Raw genomic sequence first — 12,554 nt, forward strand, 5'->3', positions numbered from 1 at the left:
TGGAAGCATCGCTTCTCCCCTCTCCTCCCTCCCAAAGCCAGGAGGATGTTGGTACCTCTCTGAAGCCCGCAGGCTGCCGCTGCCGAAGAGGTTGCGGATGGAGCGGGAGGCGGGGAGCTTGGCATCTCGGGAATAGAAAACCATGCAGAAGTCTTTGGTGATGACGGCGGGCTGGGTGCAGTTCTCCATCTGCAGCAGGGTGGGGAGAGAGGAGAGCAGAGGGGCCGTGTCAAGGGGGTGCGTGGATTATACAGGCAGCACCCCTGTGCCCTGCAGCCTACGGCAGGCAGGAAGGGCTGGAGGAGCCCCTGCCTTTCCCCATTAACAAGCAGGGGCAACATCCCAGTGTCCTCCCAGGCTGTGCTCGCAGGTGGGGAGCTGCCAGAGGAGCACCCCTGAGGGCTGCGCTCCACCGGGAGTACCACAGTGGTGAGGGAACACCCATTTGTATTATAATGGCACAGGGATTGGTCCTTGCCTCGATGTAGGCGGAGAGGGTGATGTAGATCTTCTCCCGGTATGGGGTGACACGATTGAGCAGCAGTGAATTGTGCATGGAGCTGTCCCACGCTGTCTCAAACTGGTAGAAAGTCCTGCCAAGACAGAGCAGAGCCGCTGAAACAATCCCCCTGACATCCCAGCCAGGCAGCAAGGAGACACTTCCCTCCCTCCCTCCCTCCCTCTGCAGCGCTGCAGCAGGCCTGCAGGGATACATGGGCATGCATGGGGCATTTGGGGGCAGCCACTCTGGGGGATGCAGGCTCAAGGCAAAGCCGAGGCAGAATGGGTGCAGCGGGGGGAGACGGGTGCCCTTGAACTGTGCACAGGGGTTTGGGAGCGGGGGGGGGGGGGGGGCTCAGCTGAGTGCAAGGCAAGGCAGGGAATGGGGGACAAAAGGACAGAGGACGGAGCATGTCCCCAGAGCTCAACGTGAGCTGCCACCTCCAGCACACCAAGGCCAGCACCTGGCCACCCATCAGCACCCTGGGAGCAGCTGTCACCATTCGGGTGACGACAGCCAGAGTAGGTAGGAGAGAGGATGCTCAGCGTGGAGGGACAACCCTCACCAGCGAAGTCCCCAGCAGGAGACTGGGACCAGGATTTGGAGCCTGTGGGACTGTCCCCCTGTTCTTTCTGTGCCTTGGCCACTGCCCTCTGTCCCTGCCCGCTGCCTCATTCTGTGCTTTCCATCTCCGCACTGTGCACTGGGGAGTCCAGGCACAGGAGCTGGGGGGTGAGCACCAGTGGGACCCCATAAAGGATGGCGCAGAGCAGAGCAGTGGCTGCACTTTGGGGTCTGGACGGTACAGTAAGGGGAAGGGGGAAGCAGGAGGCAGCTTTGGGTCAAAGGCATGGGAGACCCCAGCTGCCAGGGCACCCACACTCACAACGCACCCAGGGCCACCCCGGCCCCTTTGTGAGCACTCCCAGGCAGCCACAGCTCGGCCATGGCCATGTGCAGGCAGCCAGAACTGAGCTGCACCAGGGCAGGGAGCGGGGCAGGCTCCCAGCAAGGGGGGCTTTGGCTGCACCCGTGGGTGCGTGGCCATCACCCCTGCCTGGGGCACCACGCTGGAGAGCAGCGGAGTCACGCTCTCAGAGGTGTTGCCTATGTGAAAACCACGTGAGACAGAGTCAAAGCAAAGGATCGCTTTTCAGACACAGAGCGCTTGAGAAGAGAGAGCTCCCAAGGGAGGACATAAGAGAAGAGGAGAGTAAGGGAGAGGGGGAAGAAGAGCGAAAAGCGAAGGAACGAGGCAAAGGAGAAAGAGAGAAGCGGGAGGGACCATTCCGAGCATGTGCACGCAAAATACCTAGTGTCATTTCCGAATGAAATGCTATAAGTGGAAGGCAACCCAGGACAAACACACACACGTACACACACAGAGAAACGAAACGTCAGAAAGCATCGTCTGGACGGGGCCATCGCGTGCCCTGCGGCAACCACTGCCCAGGACGGGGCCAACCAGGGTGCCAGGAGGAGCAGGATGGCGCGAGGGTCTGCTCTGGGGCTGCTCCGGGGGCTGGGGAAGCCCAGTGGAGCCCAACGACCGTCAGAGCCCATCTCAGCACCCGCACTGCGGATGGAGCTGTGCCCAAAGCGGATTCCCCACCAGGCGTGGTGGCCGTTCCTCGCACCGCAGTGCCTGCTTCTTGTGCCACCGAGCTCTGCATCACCACTCGCATTCCCCTGGCCCCCAAATCAGGGATGAAAGATTGCTCAGGGAGAGCATGCCAAGGTTTATCACTTTATGGACGTTGCAGCAAGCCCTCTGCAGCCCCACACCTTTCTCCCTTAACTCTACCCTCGCTGCAGGACCCCTCCAACGATCTCAGAGCAGCCTTTGCGCTGCCAGGGCCTGAAGGCAATGAGGAGATCCCCGAGCAACCCCTGCCAGATGAACAGACAGACAGCTGTCCTCAGTTGTCCCTGAGCAGGATCAGCCTCCAGCTGCTGCAGGTAGCCCAGAGCCCCACTGGGTCTTGGCAGACCCCATCCCTGCTGCATCCACCTTTGCCACGTATACGTCACACCTACACCTGCAGGAGGGCTGCACATGGCTGCAGGGCGTGCGTACATCCAGCACACGTCCCCACACAGCCTGCCATGCCGTGCCCTCCCCACACGGGGATGGGGCAGGGGGCCGGGGCCGCGTGTCCAGAGCTGGATGCCGGAGAGCCAGGAGAGCAGCAGTGCGAAAAGTCAAGAAGCAAACAAAAACGGGGCGATGGGAGCGCAGGCCAGCGAGAGCGAGGAGGAGCGAGAGCACGATCCAAACAAACAGCAAAACCCGCAGGGAAGGGCGGCGTGAGAGAGAGGTGCCCAGGATGTGGGGAGAGGAGGGGGACGTGGAGAGGGGGCTGGAAACCCAAGTGCCGCTGGCAGCGGGAATGAGTGCTGAGGTGCGGGGAGAGAGGGGAGAGAGTGGAGGGGGGTGGAAAAAAAAAACCAAAACAATGGAAACAAATAATACCTAGGCATATCCGAATCAAGAAACTGCCTGCGAAAACACAAAACAATCACATGGTTAGTGTGGGCTCAGATGGGCAGCGGCAGCAGCGGTTTGGGAGGGAAGCAAGGAAAGGCCTTGGGCACTGCGCCCCGGGGCTGCCTGGGGGCAGCGGGGTCCCGGCGGTTGCCCTGGAAGGTCCAAAAGGCTGCGGGAGGAGGGCAGAGCCAGGGCTGCTGTCGGCGATGGAGGCGGCGGGGCGGACGATAGCAAAGCAGGGAGCGGAAGCAGCCCGGGAGGAGGGCGAAGGCAGACACCGCTCTGCCTGCTGCCATCCTTGGCCTCACGTCCCGGCAGGCGGCTAGGGTCGAAGCATGCGGGACACGGCGGGGTGGAAGCATGGGGTTGCTGCAGCGGCCCCTCAGTGTCCTGCTGGGAGCCAGCGTCCTCTGTCCCCCCACTGTGCCATCCAGAGCCTGCTGCCCCCCCGCCATGGCTCCCCAGGGAGTGGTCGGTACCCCACGGCCCCAATGCACGGGGAAGGAGGGAGCCGTGTTCCCCTCCATCAGGCTATGCTGGGGCTGCTGAGATCAGATCTGGCCACAGCCTGGACCAGAGCGGCGGCTGATGCACATCAACGCGGTCCCACAAGCCTGTGTGCCTGGGTATAACATCCACGTGGCTCCCATGAGCCTCAGCCACCCGGCACAAACCATCACAGCTCTGTAAGTCTGAACCCTCCTGGACGCTCCGAGGCCATCAGCCTCCTGCCTGGCCTCACTGCTGTCCCGGTGGCTGTGACAATGTCTGACACCTGCATGCACAGCCCGTGCCCAGGCGCTCCCTGCCTGCTGGCAGCGGGATGCGCCCCAGCAGCACTGCAGGGCGGCACCTCACAGGCAGGGCTCTGTCCCTGGCACACCAGCCTGGGGACTTGCCACAGCGGGGAGGAGAAAAACAAAGAAAAACAAAGGGAAAGAGTCCCGCTGCCATCCGGTGTGCTCCTATGCCACTCCAAGCTCAGCATCGGCCCCATCATTCGTTCCCTGTGCCACCAACAAATGGTTGCACTCTTGTCCCCACTGTCACTGTGCCCCACGCTCACACACTCCAGCCACTCGGCGCGGCCACATCACAGCCGTGGTGCGGGGTCAGCCCTCAGGACAGGCGTGAGGGACCTCGTGACCCCCACGGCCCCAGACACACGGGGATCAGCCACGAGCATAAAGCGGCATTTCCAGCCAGCTAGCCACGACACGGGACTGAGTTGGTGACAAGGTCGGCACAGCATCCTGTCACTGCCACTGGACAGGACCAGCTCCCCGTCTCCCCCCAGCACTGCAACTGGGGGATGAGCAAGAGAAGCATTGGCACGCACCGGTCGTCCTGCGAGGGGTGGATGTAGCCCGAGGACAGGATGTTCAGGGACAGGATGTTGGGGTCAATAAGAGACTCATCAGCTTCTGGGGTGTTCCGGATCCGACCTGCAAACAAAGCACAGGAACCCACTCAGGTCTCCTGCCAGGGTCCCTGTGAATGGTGCGCACCCCCATCTCCCACTGGCACCGTGGTGGCACCCACGGGGCCGTCACCTCTCTGCTGTTGCAAGCATGATAGTAGGTGAAAAGTGAATGGGATGGGAAAAAGAAGCACAGAAGCCTCTAATAAGGACGTGGGGAGGATTATGGGGAGCTCCTTGCAACCCTGTCTGGCTTTGCTTACCCACAACCAGCTCCCGCACTTCCTTCCAGCGGATCAGGCTGCCTGTTTCATGCACCAGGGTGACGGTGATTCTCCTTTGGATGCCCTGAAGACGCCAAGGGCAGAGAGGATAGTGTGGTGATTAACACAGCTCCTGGGCAGTGAGGCAGGAGCGGGGGTTGGGTTCTGGGCAGGGAGTACCTGGTGGAGGAGGAAGGTCCCGTGGCACGGCATGCCTCCACGGTGGTCCACCACGGCCGGGATGTAGCTGGAAGAGAGGACAGCGGTGGGACACAGCTCTGCTCACATGCCCAAACCCACCGTGCTTCCCCAGAGGTGCCAACCACCATGCTGCCTCCCTCTCCCCTCCGCCCAGGACTTACTCGCCGTTGGCCTCCAGCTCGCAGATCTCGAAGAAGACCATCAGGTCATACTTGCACTGGCAGGGCCCAGCACTGGGACGAGTCATGGTGCTCAGCTTGGTGGCGGGCACTGTAGAGGGTGGGAAGCACAACTTAACTCCGAGGCAGAAAGGGGGAGGTTGCTGCTGAGGTTGGGGGCACACAGGCAAGGGGGGGACACAGAGCAGGCAGGGCTTGGGGACAAGCAGGGCCACCAGGCAGGTGGCAACAAGGCAGGAGGCAGCACGCAGCACTACCAGAGGGATGCAGCCCCATCTTGGGCACCTCATGGCACCTCCTCCCACTCTCCAAGCAGAGCAGTGAGGGTTCAAGATGGCGCTTCTCCTGGAACACCTGACTGGCTCCAGAAGGGACAGGAACAGGTCCCAAAGCACACAGCACGGCTCCAGCACCAGTGGAGCAGCTCAGGGACAGCCGGATTGCTGGCTGACATGGGACCCCTGGTGCTGGAGCGGGAGGTGAGCAGGCATCACAGCAAACCACCGCACTCAGCAAAACCACAGCAACTCGGGTCTCAGCAGACAAAGGCAGCAGGGACTCGTGTAGCCCCTGGGAGGTGGCCTCAGGAGCACTGTGCCATCCCCACCGCTATCCTGTGCCCCCCGAGGGACAGCTGCGGTGAGAAACCCGAGCGGCTGCTGGCCCTGCTGCAGGCTCATGCGGGCACGAACCCGGCTTCTGCGCCTTCCTGATGGCGCGGTCCGCGGCGGGCAGGGGCGGTGGGCAGGCGGGCTCCTCCACGCCACGCCGCAGGAGGGAGGTGGCGGCGTTGGCTGCCGCCAGAGCGTGCCCGGAGAGCATGTCCAGGAGCGAGCCTGCCAGCGCGGCCGGCACTGGGCAGTGGGTGAGCCGGAGGGGGCTGGCGTGCTCTTGTGAGGAGGGAGGGAAACAAACAGAAAGGGCAACACAAAGCAAAGCGGTTACGCACAGACACTTTGGCACAAGGGGAGGGATGCTGTGGGGCTGCCATGAGAGCAGGGGGAAAAGATGCTTGCAAAGGGGTTTGCGTCAGCCAAACACCGAGCGAGCAGGTGCCAAAGGGCCGCCGGGTGCTCTGGAGCACGACACATTTTGTGATGTCCCTGAGGTTCTGCCATCCAGCCCTGCTCTGCAGGCACGTGGCACAGGGCACTGGGAGCGGGACATAGCGGGGGACCGTGGGAGAGGGGCAGGACACCATCCCCTACCTGGCTTGGAGAGTGGCATCACCCGTGGGAAGTGGCGCCGGGATGGCCTCAGTGGGCTGCAGAGAGAACAAGTGTGGATAAAAGCCACCGTGGCAGAAACTGGTCCCAACCTGGGGCCACCCACCTCCACGTCCCCTCGTGCTGTTCCAGCCTGGCCTTGTGGCACCAGGGGGAAGGCACAAAGAGCAACGTGTGATTCACACCCACCCACCTGAGAACGTCCTTGCAGAGGGGTGGGAAGGGGTGCTGTTGGTAGTGCCCGAAGACCTCAAATACAATCGGTTGGCTCTTGATGTATTCGATGAAGGACTTGGTCACCTCCACAGCAATCTGAGAGAGAGAAAGAGCACGTGAGCACACTGTCTAGTTTGGAAAGGGATGTGATGTGCTGAGAAAGCAGACACTGAGGAGGAAGGTGCTGCTCTAGGGATGGCTGCCGGCAGCTGTGCAGGTGAAGGGGTGCCAGAGGGGAAGGTGCTCACATTTTGGACATGGTAGAAACCCAGTGGTGGCCCTCGTCCAGTGTTCTTCAAGGGCTCTGTTGAAAAGGCCTCATCGTGGCGATGGATGAAGCTGCAAAGGGAAGGGAAGTCATGTGGGGACTGCAGGAGTGGGAGAGAGGGCAGGAACTTATCCTGCTCCCAGGGCTGGGTGCTGCCACCTGGGCAGGGCTGGCATAGAAAGACACCCCACCCTGATCTGCAGCCCGCAGTGCCCATGAAACACCCTCCCTTGCTTTTCCCAGTGACCAAATATGTGTGCAGGCAGTGACAGAGACTCATCCCACATCTTTTGGTTTTGCTTGCATGAATGTCTTGGGCGGAATGGAAGCAGAGTGTGGGATGAAGCTCTCAACACTATCCCTGCTTTGGGGCAACCAAGGGAATTGAAGGCCAGAGCATAGAGGGACGCAACAGCCTGGAGGGCCACCATGGTCTCACTTGAACTGGCAGAAGATATCTGCGTATTCTGCGGAGATGCTGGAGGCTTGCAGGACGGTCACTCGGAACGTGAAGATGCTGCCCAGCTTCAGGTGGTCCAGAGCTGCCTCCAGAGGCCCATCCATCGTGGACTTCTCCGGGCTGTCCAGGAGAAGGTCCTCTGGGGTCACTGCGGGGAGAGGAGAGCCCTCAGCGGGAGGAATTGTGCTGCTGCTGAGCTGCTGCTGGGGACGTGGGCTTTCTGTGCGCCGCTGGGTGCGTGCTGGCAGCTCGCCGCTCACCTGCACAGGTGTTGTTGTTGACTTCGTCGGCGGAGGGCCCCAAGTCACTGATCTGCCCCTGGCCCTCGACGATGCGCAGCTCCTCTTGGGAGGTCCCCGAGCGAGACATCCCCACCGCGGGGCAGGACTCGGACTGGAACTGGAGGGCAATGGAGGAACAGGGCTGAGGGAGCCGCCGCCACTGCAGCGCCCAAAGGAGGGCAGCCCCAGCCCGGAGACACAGCTCCTTGAGGGGCAGTGCCTGGGCTGGACGGCACCCAAGGCAGAGCAGCTGGGCACCACCCTACAGGGTAGGATGCTGTGGGGTCTGCAGCCAACCCCACCCCAGGCCCCGCTGCGGCCGTACCTTCTCAAAGTGCTGATCGTCGAAGGAGATCTTCGCCGTCCCCGACTGCCGCACGCCAGAACCATAGTCTGGGGCCTCCTCATCGGCTGCAGGAGGAAAGCAGCGAGGTGTCGGTGGGATGCTGGGGGGCACGCGGGCTGAAGCAGCACCGGGGCCAGTCCCTACCTGAGATGGCCTGGACGGCCACGCGCAGGAAGCCCTTCACCTCGCCCTTCTCGCTGACGATGGCCACGCGGTGCACCAGGGGCACGGGGTACAGCAGGTTGCTGAGGTAGACGAAGGCCCTGCCGGGGGGAGAAGCAACACGGGAGCGCCGTCACCGCCTCCGCCCGAGCATCCCAGAGCGCGGGTGGCGGCCGCCGGCGGCCAGGTCCCATGTCACCGCTGCAAAGCAAAGCCATGAGGGGCAGCCAGGGCCAGCGCGGGGCGGGGAGCGGGCGAGCCGGCGTCTCTCCGGCTGTCGCGTCCTGGGGAGGGGGCAAGCTGGGCAGAGGACTGTCTTGGCGGTGACGAGCCGGAGGATGGGGGCAGGAGGTGCCGTGAGAGAGCTGGGGGTGCTGCGGAGGCAACGGGGGGCGGGCGAGGCGAGGACAGGGTGGGAAGGGAGGGAGGGAGGAAGAGGCTGGCGGGAGCAAAGGAGGTGGGGGGGAGAAGGTCCTGGCCTGGGCACCAGAGCCTCTGCAGGTGAACCTGCCCTGGGCGGCGGTGGCTGGAGGTGGCTGGGGATGCTGTGAGGTGTGGCCGGTGGCATGCACGTGTCCCCACGCCGTGTCCCGCCTGGTGCCACCGCGGGGCTCCAGTGTGACTGCTGAGCTCCCTGGGACCTCCTCCAGGGATCCGGGCTGGGCACAGGCACGTGGCATTCCTCGGTCATTCGGCCTCTGCTTGCTGCCTTCCTTGAGTTCACAGCTGGCCGGCTCAGCCTCTCCCTCCCTAGCTGGGAGCTGGTGACAAATGTTGGTCCTTTCTGACGAAGACGCCATATTTAGAGGTCCTTCTCGCACTCATGTCCTCAGCAGAGATGGCTTGTTCCCGCTTTCCCACCCATGTGTCTGGAAATGCGATGTCCTTGCGTCCTGTGGGTGGGGATCCTGATGGCACCAGTCCGGACACATCAGCTTCAGGAGGCTCCCAAGGCAGACGCAGACATCTTCAGTCTTCCTAACCTCGCAGGCATCCAAACGGCATCTGAAAGGCTCTTGCAGAAAGGCCACAGCCCTGCGTTCAAAGATTCAGCCTTGCAGAGGTCCAGAGGTTCTCCCTGCTGCTGCTGCAGCTCGGGCCGACCTCAAGCCAAGGCTTCTTCCACCCAAAAGTCCGAGGCTTTTTCCACCCAAAACAACTCCAAGAGGGGTTGAGTCACAGAGTGCAATCCCCCACCGAGCATCTCACCCCAGCTCTTCTTGTTGGCCACCAGGGCTGAGGCAGGCGTGGATTTGGGACTGCCCACCCGTGAGCAATTCTCCTGCCCCAAAATCAGTGGGCAGCCCGTCAGGATGAATCCAGGGGATGGAGGAGGGAGGGAAGATGAGGAGGGAAGGACAGGAGGGTGGGGAGGAGGGGGACAAGTGTGTCACTAGAGGAAGGAGGGCAGGGACACTAACCACAAGATTGGTGAGGTGCAAAGATGGCATGCTCAGACCAAAGAAAAGCCTTTCCAAAGGAAGACAAAAGTGAAATAACCCCAATTTTTGCTAAAGCTTTGGAGAGAGAGAGCCAGCAGCTAAAAAACAAAACAAAACCAAAAAACTAAAAAAAACCAAACCAAACAAAACAAAACGAAAAAAAAAAAAAAACCAAACTGAATAAAAAGAAAGAAAGAAAGGAAGAAATCAAAGCCAAGGATCCAATCATAAACCAATCAAAGCACACTTCACGAGAAATGTGGCCGGCACAGCTGCTGCGCGGGGAGCCAAACCCGGGGCAGACTCAAAAGAAGTCGGGGAACTCAAAAGAGCCCGAGGGAACGACCTGGGGGACCGCAGAGGTTTGCTCGGCAGGTCGGTGGGTTTGGTTTGGAGGTGCCCCCGAGAGTTTTGGTTTTGGTTTTTGGAAAAAAAGAAAAAAAAGGAAAAAAGAAAAAAAAAAAAAAGAAAAAAAAAAGGGTGGAAGAACCCAGCTCTTTCGGTCTGAGGCTGCAGGGCTCTTACCCCACCTCCTCCCTCTCTGCCTGTGCCGCTCCATCTCCTCCCCGCACCCCAGACTTGGACACGGTAAGGGAAAAGCAGCCCCAGCACGGTGCGGGTTCTGCCTTGGGTGGACCCCCATGGTCCCAGGAATGGGGGCTCCGAGTCCTGCTCTGAGCACACATCCCTCATCCCCTTGGGGAGCCTTCTGCAGGGAAGCCAGGGGGCCAGCATCACCCTGCCTGCGTCGTGAGGGCATTTTGGGGATGGGCGGATTGCAGCAGTTTGAAGGCACGGTTGGAGCCCAGAAACCCACCCTGATCTCTCCAAGCCAAGGAGTGACCAAGCCCAGGGGTGTCCTGGCATACAGGGAGGAGAAATTAAGGCTCTATTCCCTTCCTGTTCTCACAGCGTGGGTCTCTATGTGCCCTTCCTGAGCATCCCCTGTGCTTGTAGCAGCCAGCCCATGGAGGTGGTCCCAAGCAGTGCATGGGGCACAGACAGAGAAAACACCACTTCCCATAGAGTTCTCCTCCCCGCACTGATCCCAAGCTCATCTCACTCGCATGGCTCCCCCTGAGCCCCACCAGCTGGTGCCAGGGCTCACAGCGACCGGCACAGCCCCACTTCTGCCTGCTGCACTGGGACAGCTGCAAAACTTGTGGCCCGTGCACCACTAGGACAAAAGCACAGAGCACCTCACGCTCGTGGTGTCACACTTGTGGTCCTCGCTACGACTGGCAGGTGGCCCCCTGGGAACGGAAACCCGAGTGCAGGTCCTGTGGCACTCAGGGAGACCTCGGGTTTCTGGGGGCTGCCCAAGGCAGGGGTCTCGCGCTCGCCCTGTGCCCTTGCTGCTGTGTCTGTCACAGCCCTACCTCGGTGGCCCCGGCCCGCCGGCCACCCCTGCGCCCACGGGACGCCCTGGAGGTGGGGGTCGTGCCAGAAAGCAGTTCCCTCATGCGAAAGAGCTAGTTCCTTCCCAGCATGCTCTCCTAAAACCTCACCAACCTTCCTACTAAACTGAACAGGGGGGAGCGGTCGTAAAACGGATCCCGGCCATCACACAGCGGGCACTCCGGAAAGATGTCTTCCTCCAGGTCCTCCGCCTCCTCCTCCTCCTCCTCCTGCCCCTCGTGCTGCTCGTCAGCAGGCTCGGTGATGTCGGAGTCGGGGTTCGAGAAGGTAGGGGAGGGGGTGAGATCAGCCATGCGCTCGCTCATGCATGTGTTGAAAAGAGGAGAGCTGTTGCAGCCAGAGATATCTGAACTAAGGTTAGTACAACAAGATAGAAGACAGGTTAACACCAGCTGTTCCAAACAGAGAGCAAGAATAGGGATTTTGCTTTTTTTTTTTTTTTTGGCTTGGTTTGTTTTCTGCTCAAACCAAGGCATGTCAGGAAACAGAGACTTGCCCATCCGGTGCGTCTCTAAAGGGAGCCACCAATGGCTGTCGGCTATAGAATGTGGGAAAAAAAAGAGAGACCCAACAAACTGGTGCAAACACGGGGATTCCCGGCGCTGGCTTTGCAGGCAGCACAGCGCAGCGGGACGGAACACACGACACAAGGCTGGGGGACACCCCACCACCCCACCAGGGGGAAATCCCACTGCCGGTGCTGCTGCGGCACGAGGTGAGGCCTCCGAGGCACACATCTGTGTGTCCTTATTGGGCCACCCATCCTCAGTGCCGGCACCGCGCGGGAAGCACATGGAGACGCACGGCATGGGTGGCACAGACAGACGCTTGGACACGGACGCCTACAGATGTGCACACACACATACAGGCATTGGGCACGGCGGCACCGGCACTCCACCGGCGGCTGACAGCCCCTGCCCGGTGGCACCACTCCACGGGAGGCCGGAGGGGACCGGCAGTGGTGTGGGCCACGGCGGCGACAGGCCAGCTTTGCCTGACAGCAGTGCTGCCCCGGAGGGACGCTGTGCCTCCAGGCTGCACATCGAAGGAGCCAAAGCGCTCACCTGCCAACCAGCCTGAACCATGGGAAGCGGTCGTAGAAGGGATCCCCGCCGGTCACCACGTTGTCGCAGTCCTCGATGACGCTCGAAGGCACTTCTGCTGCACGGTCGTACATTTCGCGCATCAAATCCAGGCGCTGCCTGCAGACGCGGGCATACAAGGGGCAGTGGTGAGAAACCAGGCTGGGGCTGTCAGAGCCCTCTTGCTGAGCCTGCCCAGCCTCCCTCCCTACCTTAGCTTCTCCAGGGTCCAGTAATGCGTTGCCCCATTCTTCTGGTCCTGCACCTCCACGGCCACGATGGTCCGGGGGAACGGCCGCTTCTCCCGGTCCTTGGCAGCGTCGGGAGGCAGCAGGTCAGGAGGGAGAGGTGAATATAGCGTGTCTGTCAGGAGGACGAACTGAAACTGCACCTGGAAGGAGGCAGAGAAGAATGGTGATCCGGCCATGAAGAACGCAGTGCCATCGGCCTGGGCTCTCCCCATCACAGCATCGCTGCGTGGGTACATGCACAGACGCACGACAGGGATGTGCTGATGTGCTGGAGCCATTTGCTCAGGGCTCTCTCCCCTTAGCTCCCTGCCAGCACACAGGTCTGTGCTCACTTGCTGTGGCAGCAAG

At 61.3% G+C, this 12,554-nt stretch overlaps 1 protein-coding gene across 21 annotated transcripts in view; it reads right to left on the reverse strand.

Annotated features, from left to right (window-relative positions):
- KIF1A (kinesin family member 1A) overlaps positions 1 to 12,554 on the reverse strand; it is a 32,638-nt gene that overhangs the window by 5,018 nt on the left and 15,066 nt on the right. For 5 of the 21 annotated variants that reach the window (XM_015277102.4, XM_040705865.2, XM_040705862.2 and 2 more), the window contains 15 exons: positions 12,168 to 12,346; positions 11,938 to 12,075; positions 7,995 to 8,113; positions 7,830 to 7,915; positions 7,484 to 7,622; positions 7,203 to 7,371; positions 6,744 to 6,834; positions 6,473 to 6,591; positions 6,262 to 6,317; positions 5,036 to 5,144; positions 4,854 to 4,920; positions 4,674 to 4,758; positions 4,330 to 4,435; positions 479 to 593; positions 56 to 189 (listed from right to left, as the gene is read on the reverse strand). In XM_015277102.4, the coding sequence (XP_015132588.1) occupies positions 56 to 189; positions 479 to 593; positions 4,330 to 4,435; positions 4,674 to 4,758; positions 4,854 to 4,920; positions 5,036 to 5,144; positions 6,262 to 6,317; positions 6,473 to 6,591; positions 6,744 to 6,834; positions 7,203 to 7,371; positions 7,484 to 7,622; positions 7,830 to 7,915; positions 7,995 to 8,113; positions 11,938 to 12,075; positions 12,168 to 12,346 (1,712 nt within the window). Of the gene's footprint in view, positions 1 to 55; positions 190 to 478; positions 594 to 1,814; positions 1,839 to 2,975; positions 3,003 to 4,329; positions 4,436 to 4,673; positions 4,759 to 4,853; positions 4,921 to 5,035; positions 5,145 to 6,261; positions 6,318 to 6,472; positions 6,592 to 6,743; positions 6,835 to 7,202; positions 7,372 to 7,483; positions 7,623 to 7,829; positions 7,916 to 7,994; positions 8,114 to 10,966; positions 11,225 to 11,937; positions 12,076 to 12,167; positions 12,347 to 12,554 lie in introns of all 21 variants that reach the window. The other 16 variants (XM_040705864.2, XM_040705861.2, XM_025153563.3 and 13 more) reach the window with 8 other exon arrangements.

This window comes from Gallus gallus, chromosome 9 (assembly GCF_016699485.2).
Source record: "Gallus gallus isolate bGalGal1 chromosome 9, bGalGal1.mat.broiler.GRCg7b, whole genome shotgun sequence".
Lineage (NCBI taxonomy): Eukaryota > Metazoa > Chordata > Aves > Galliformes > Phasianidae > Gallus > Gallus gallus.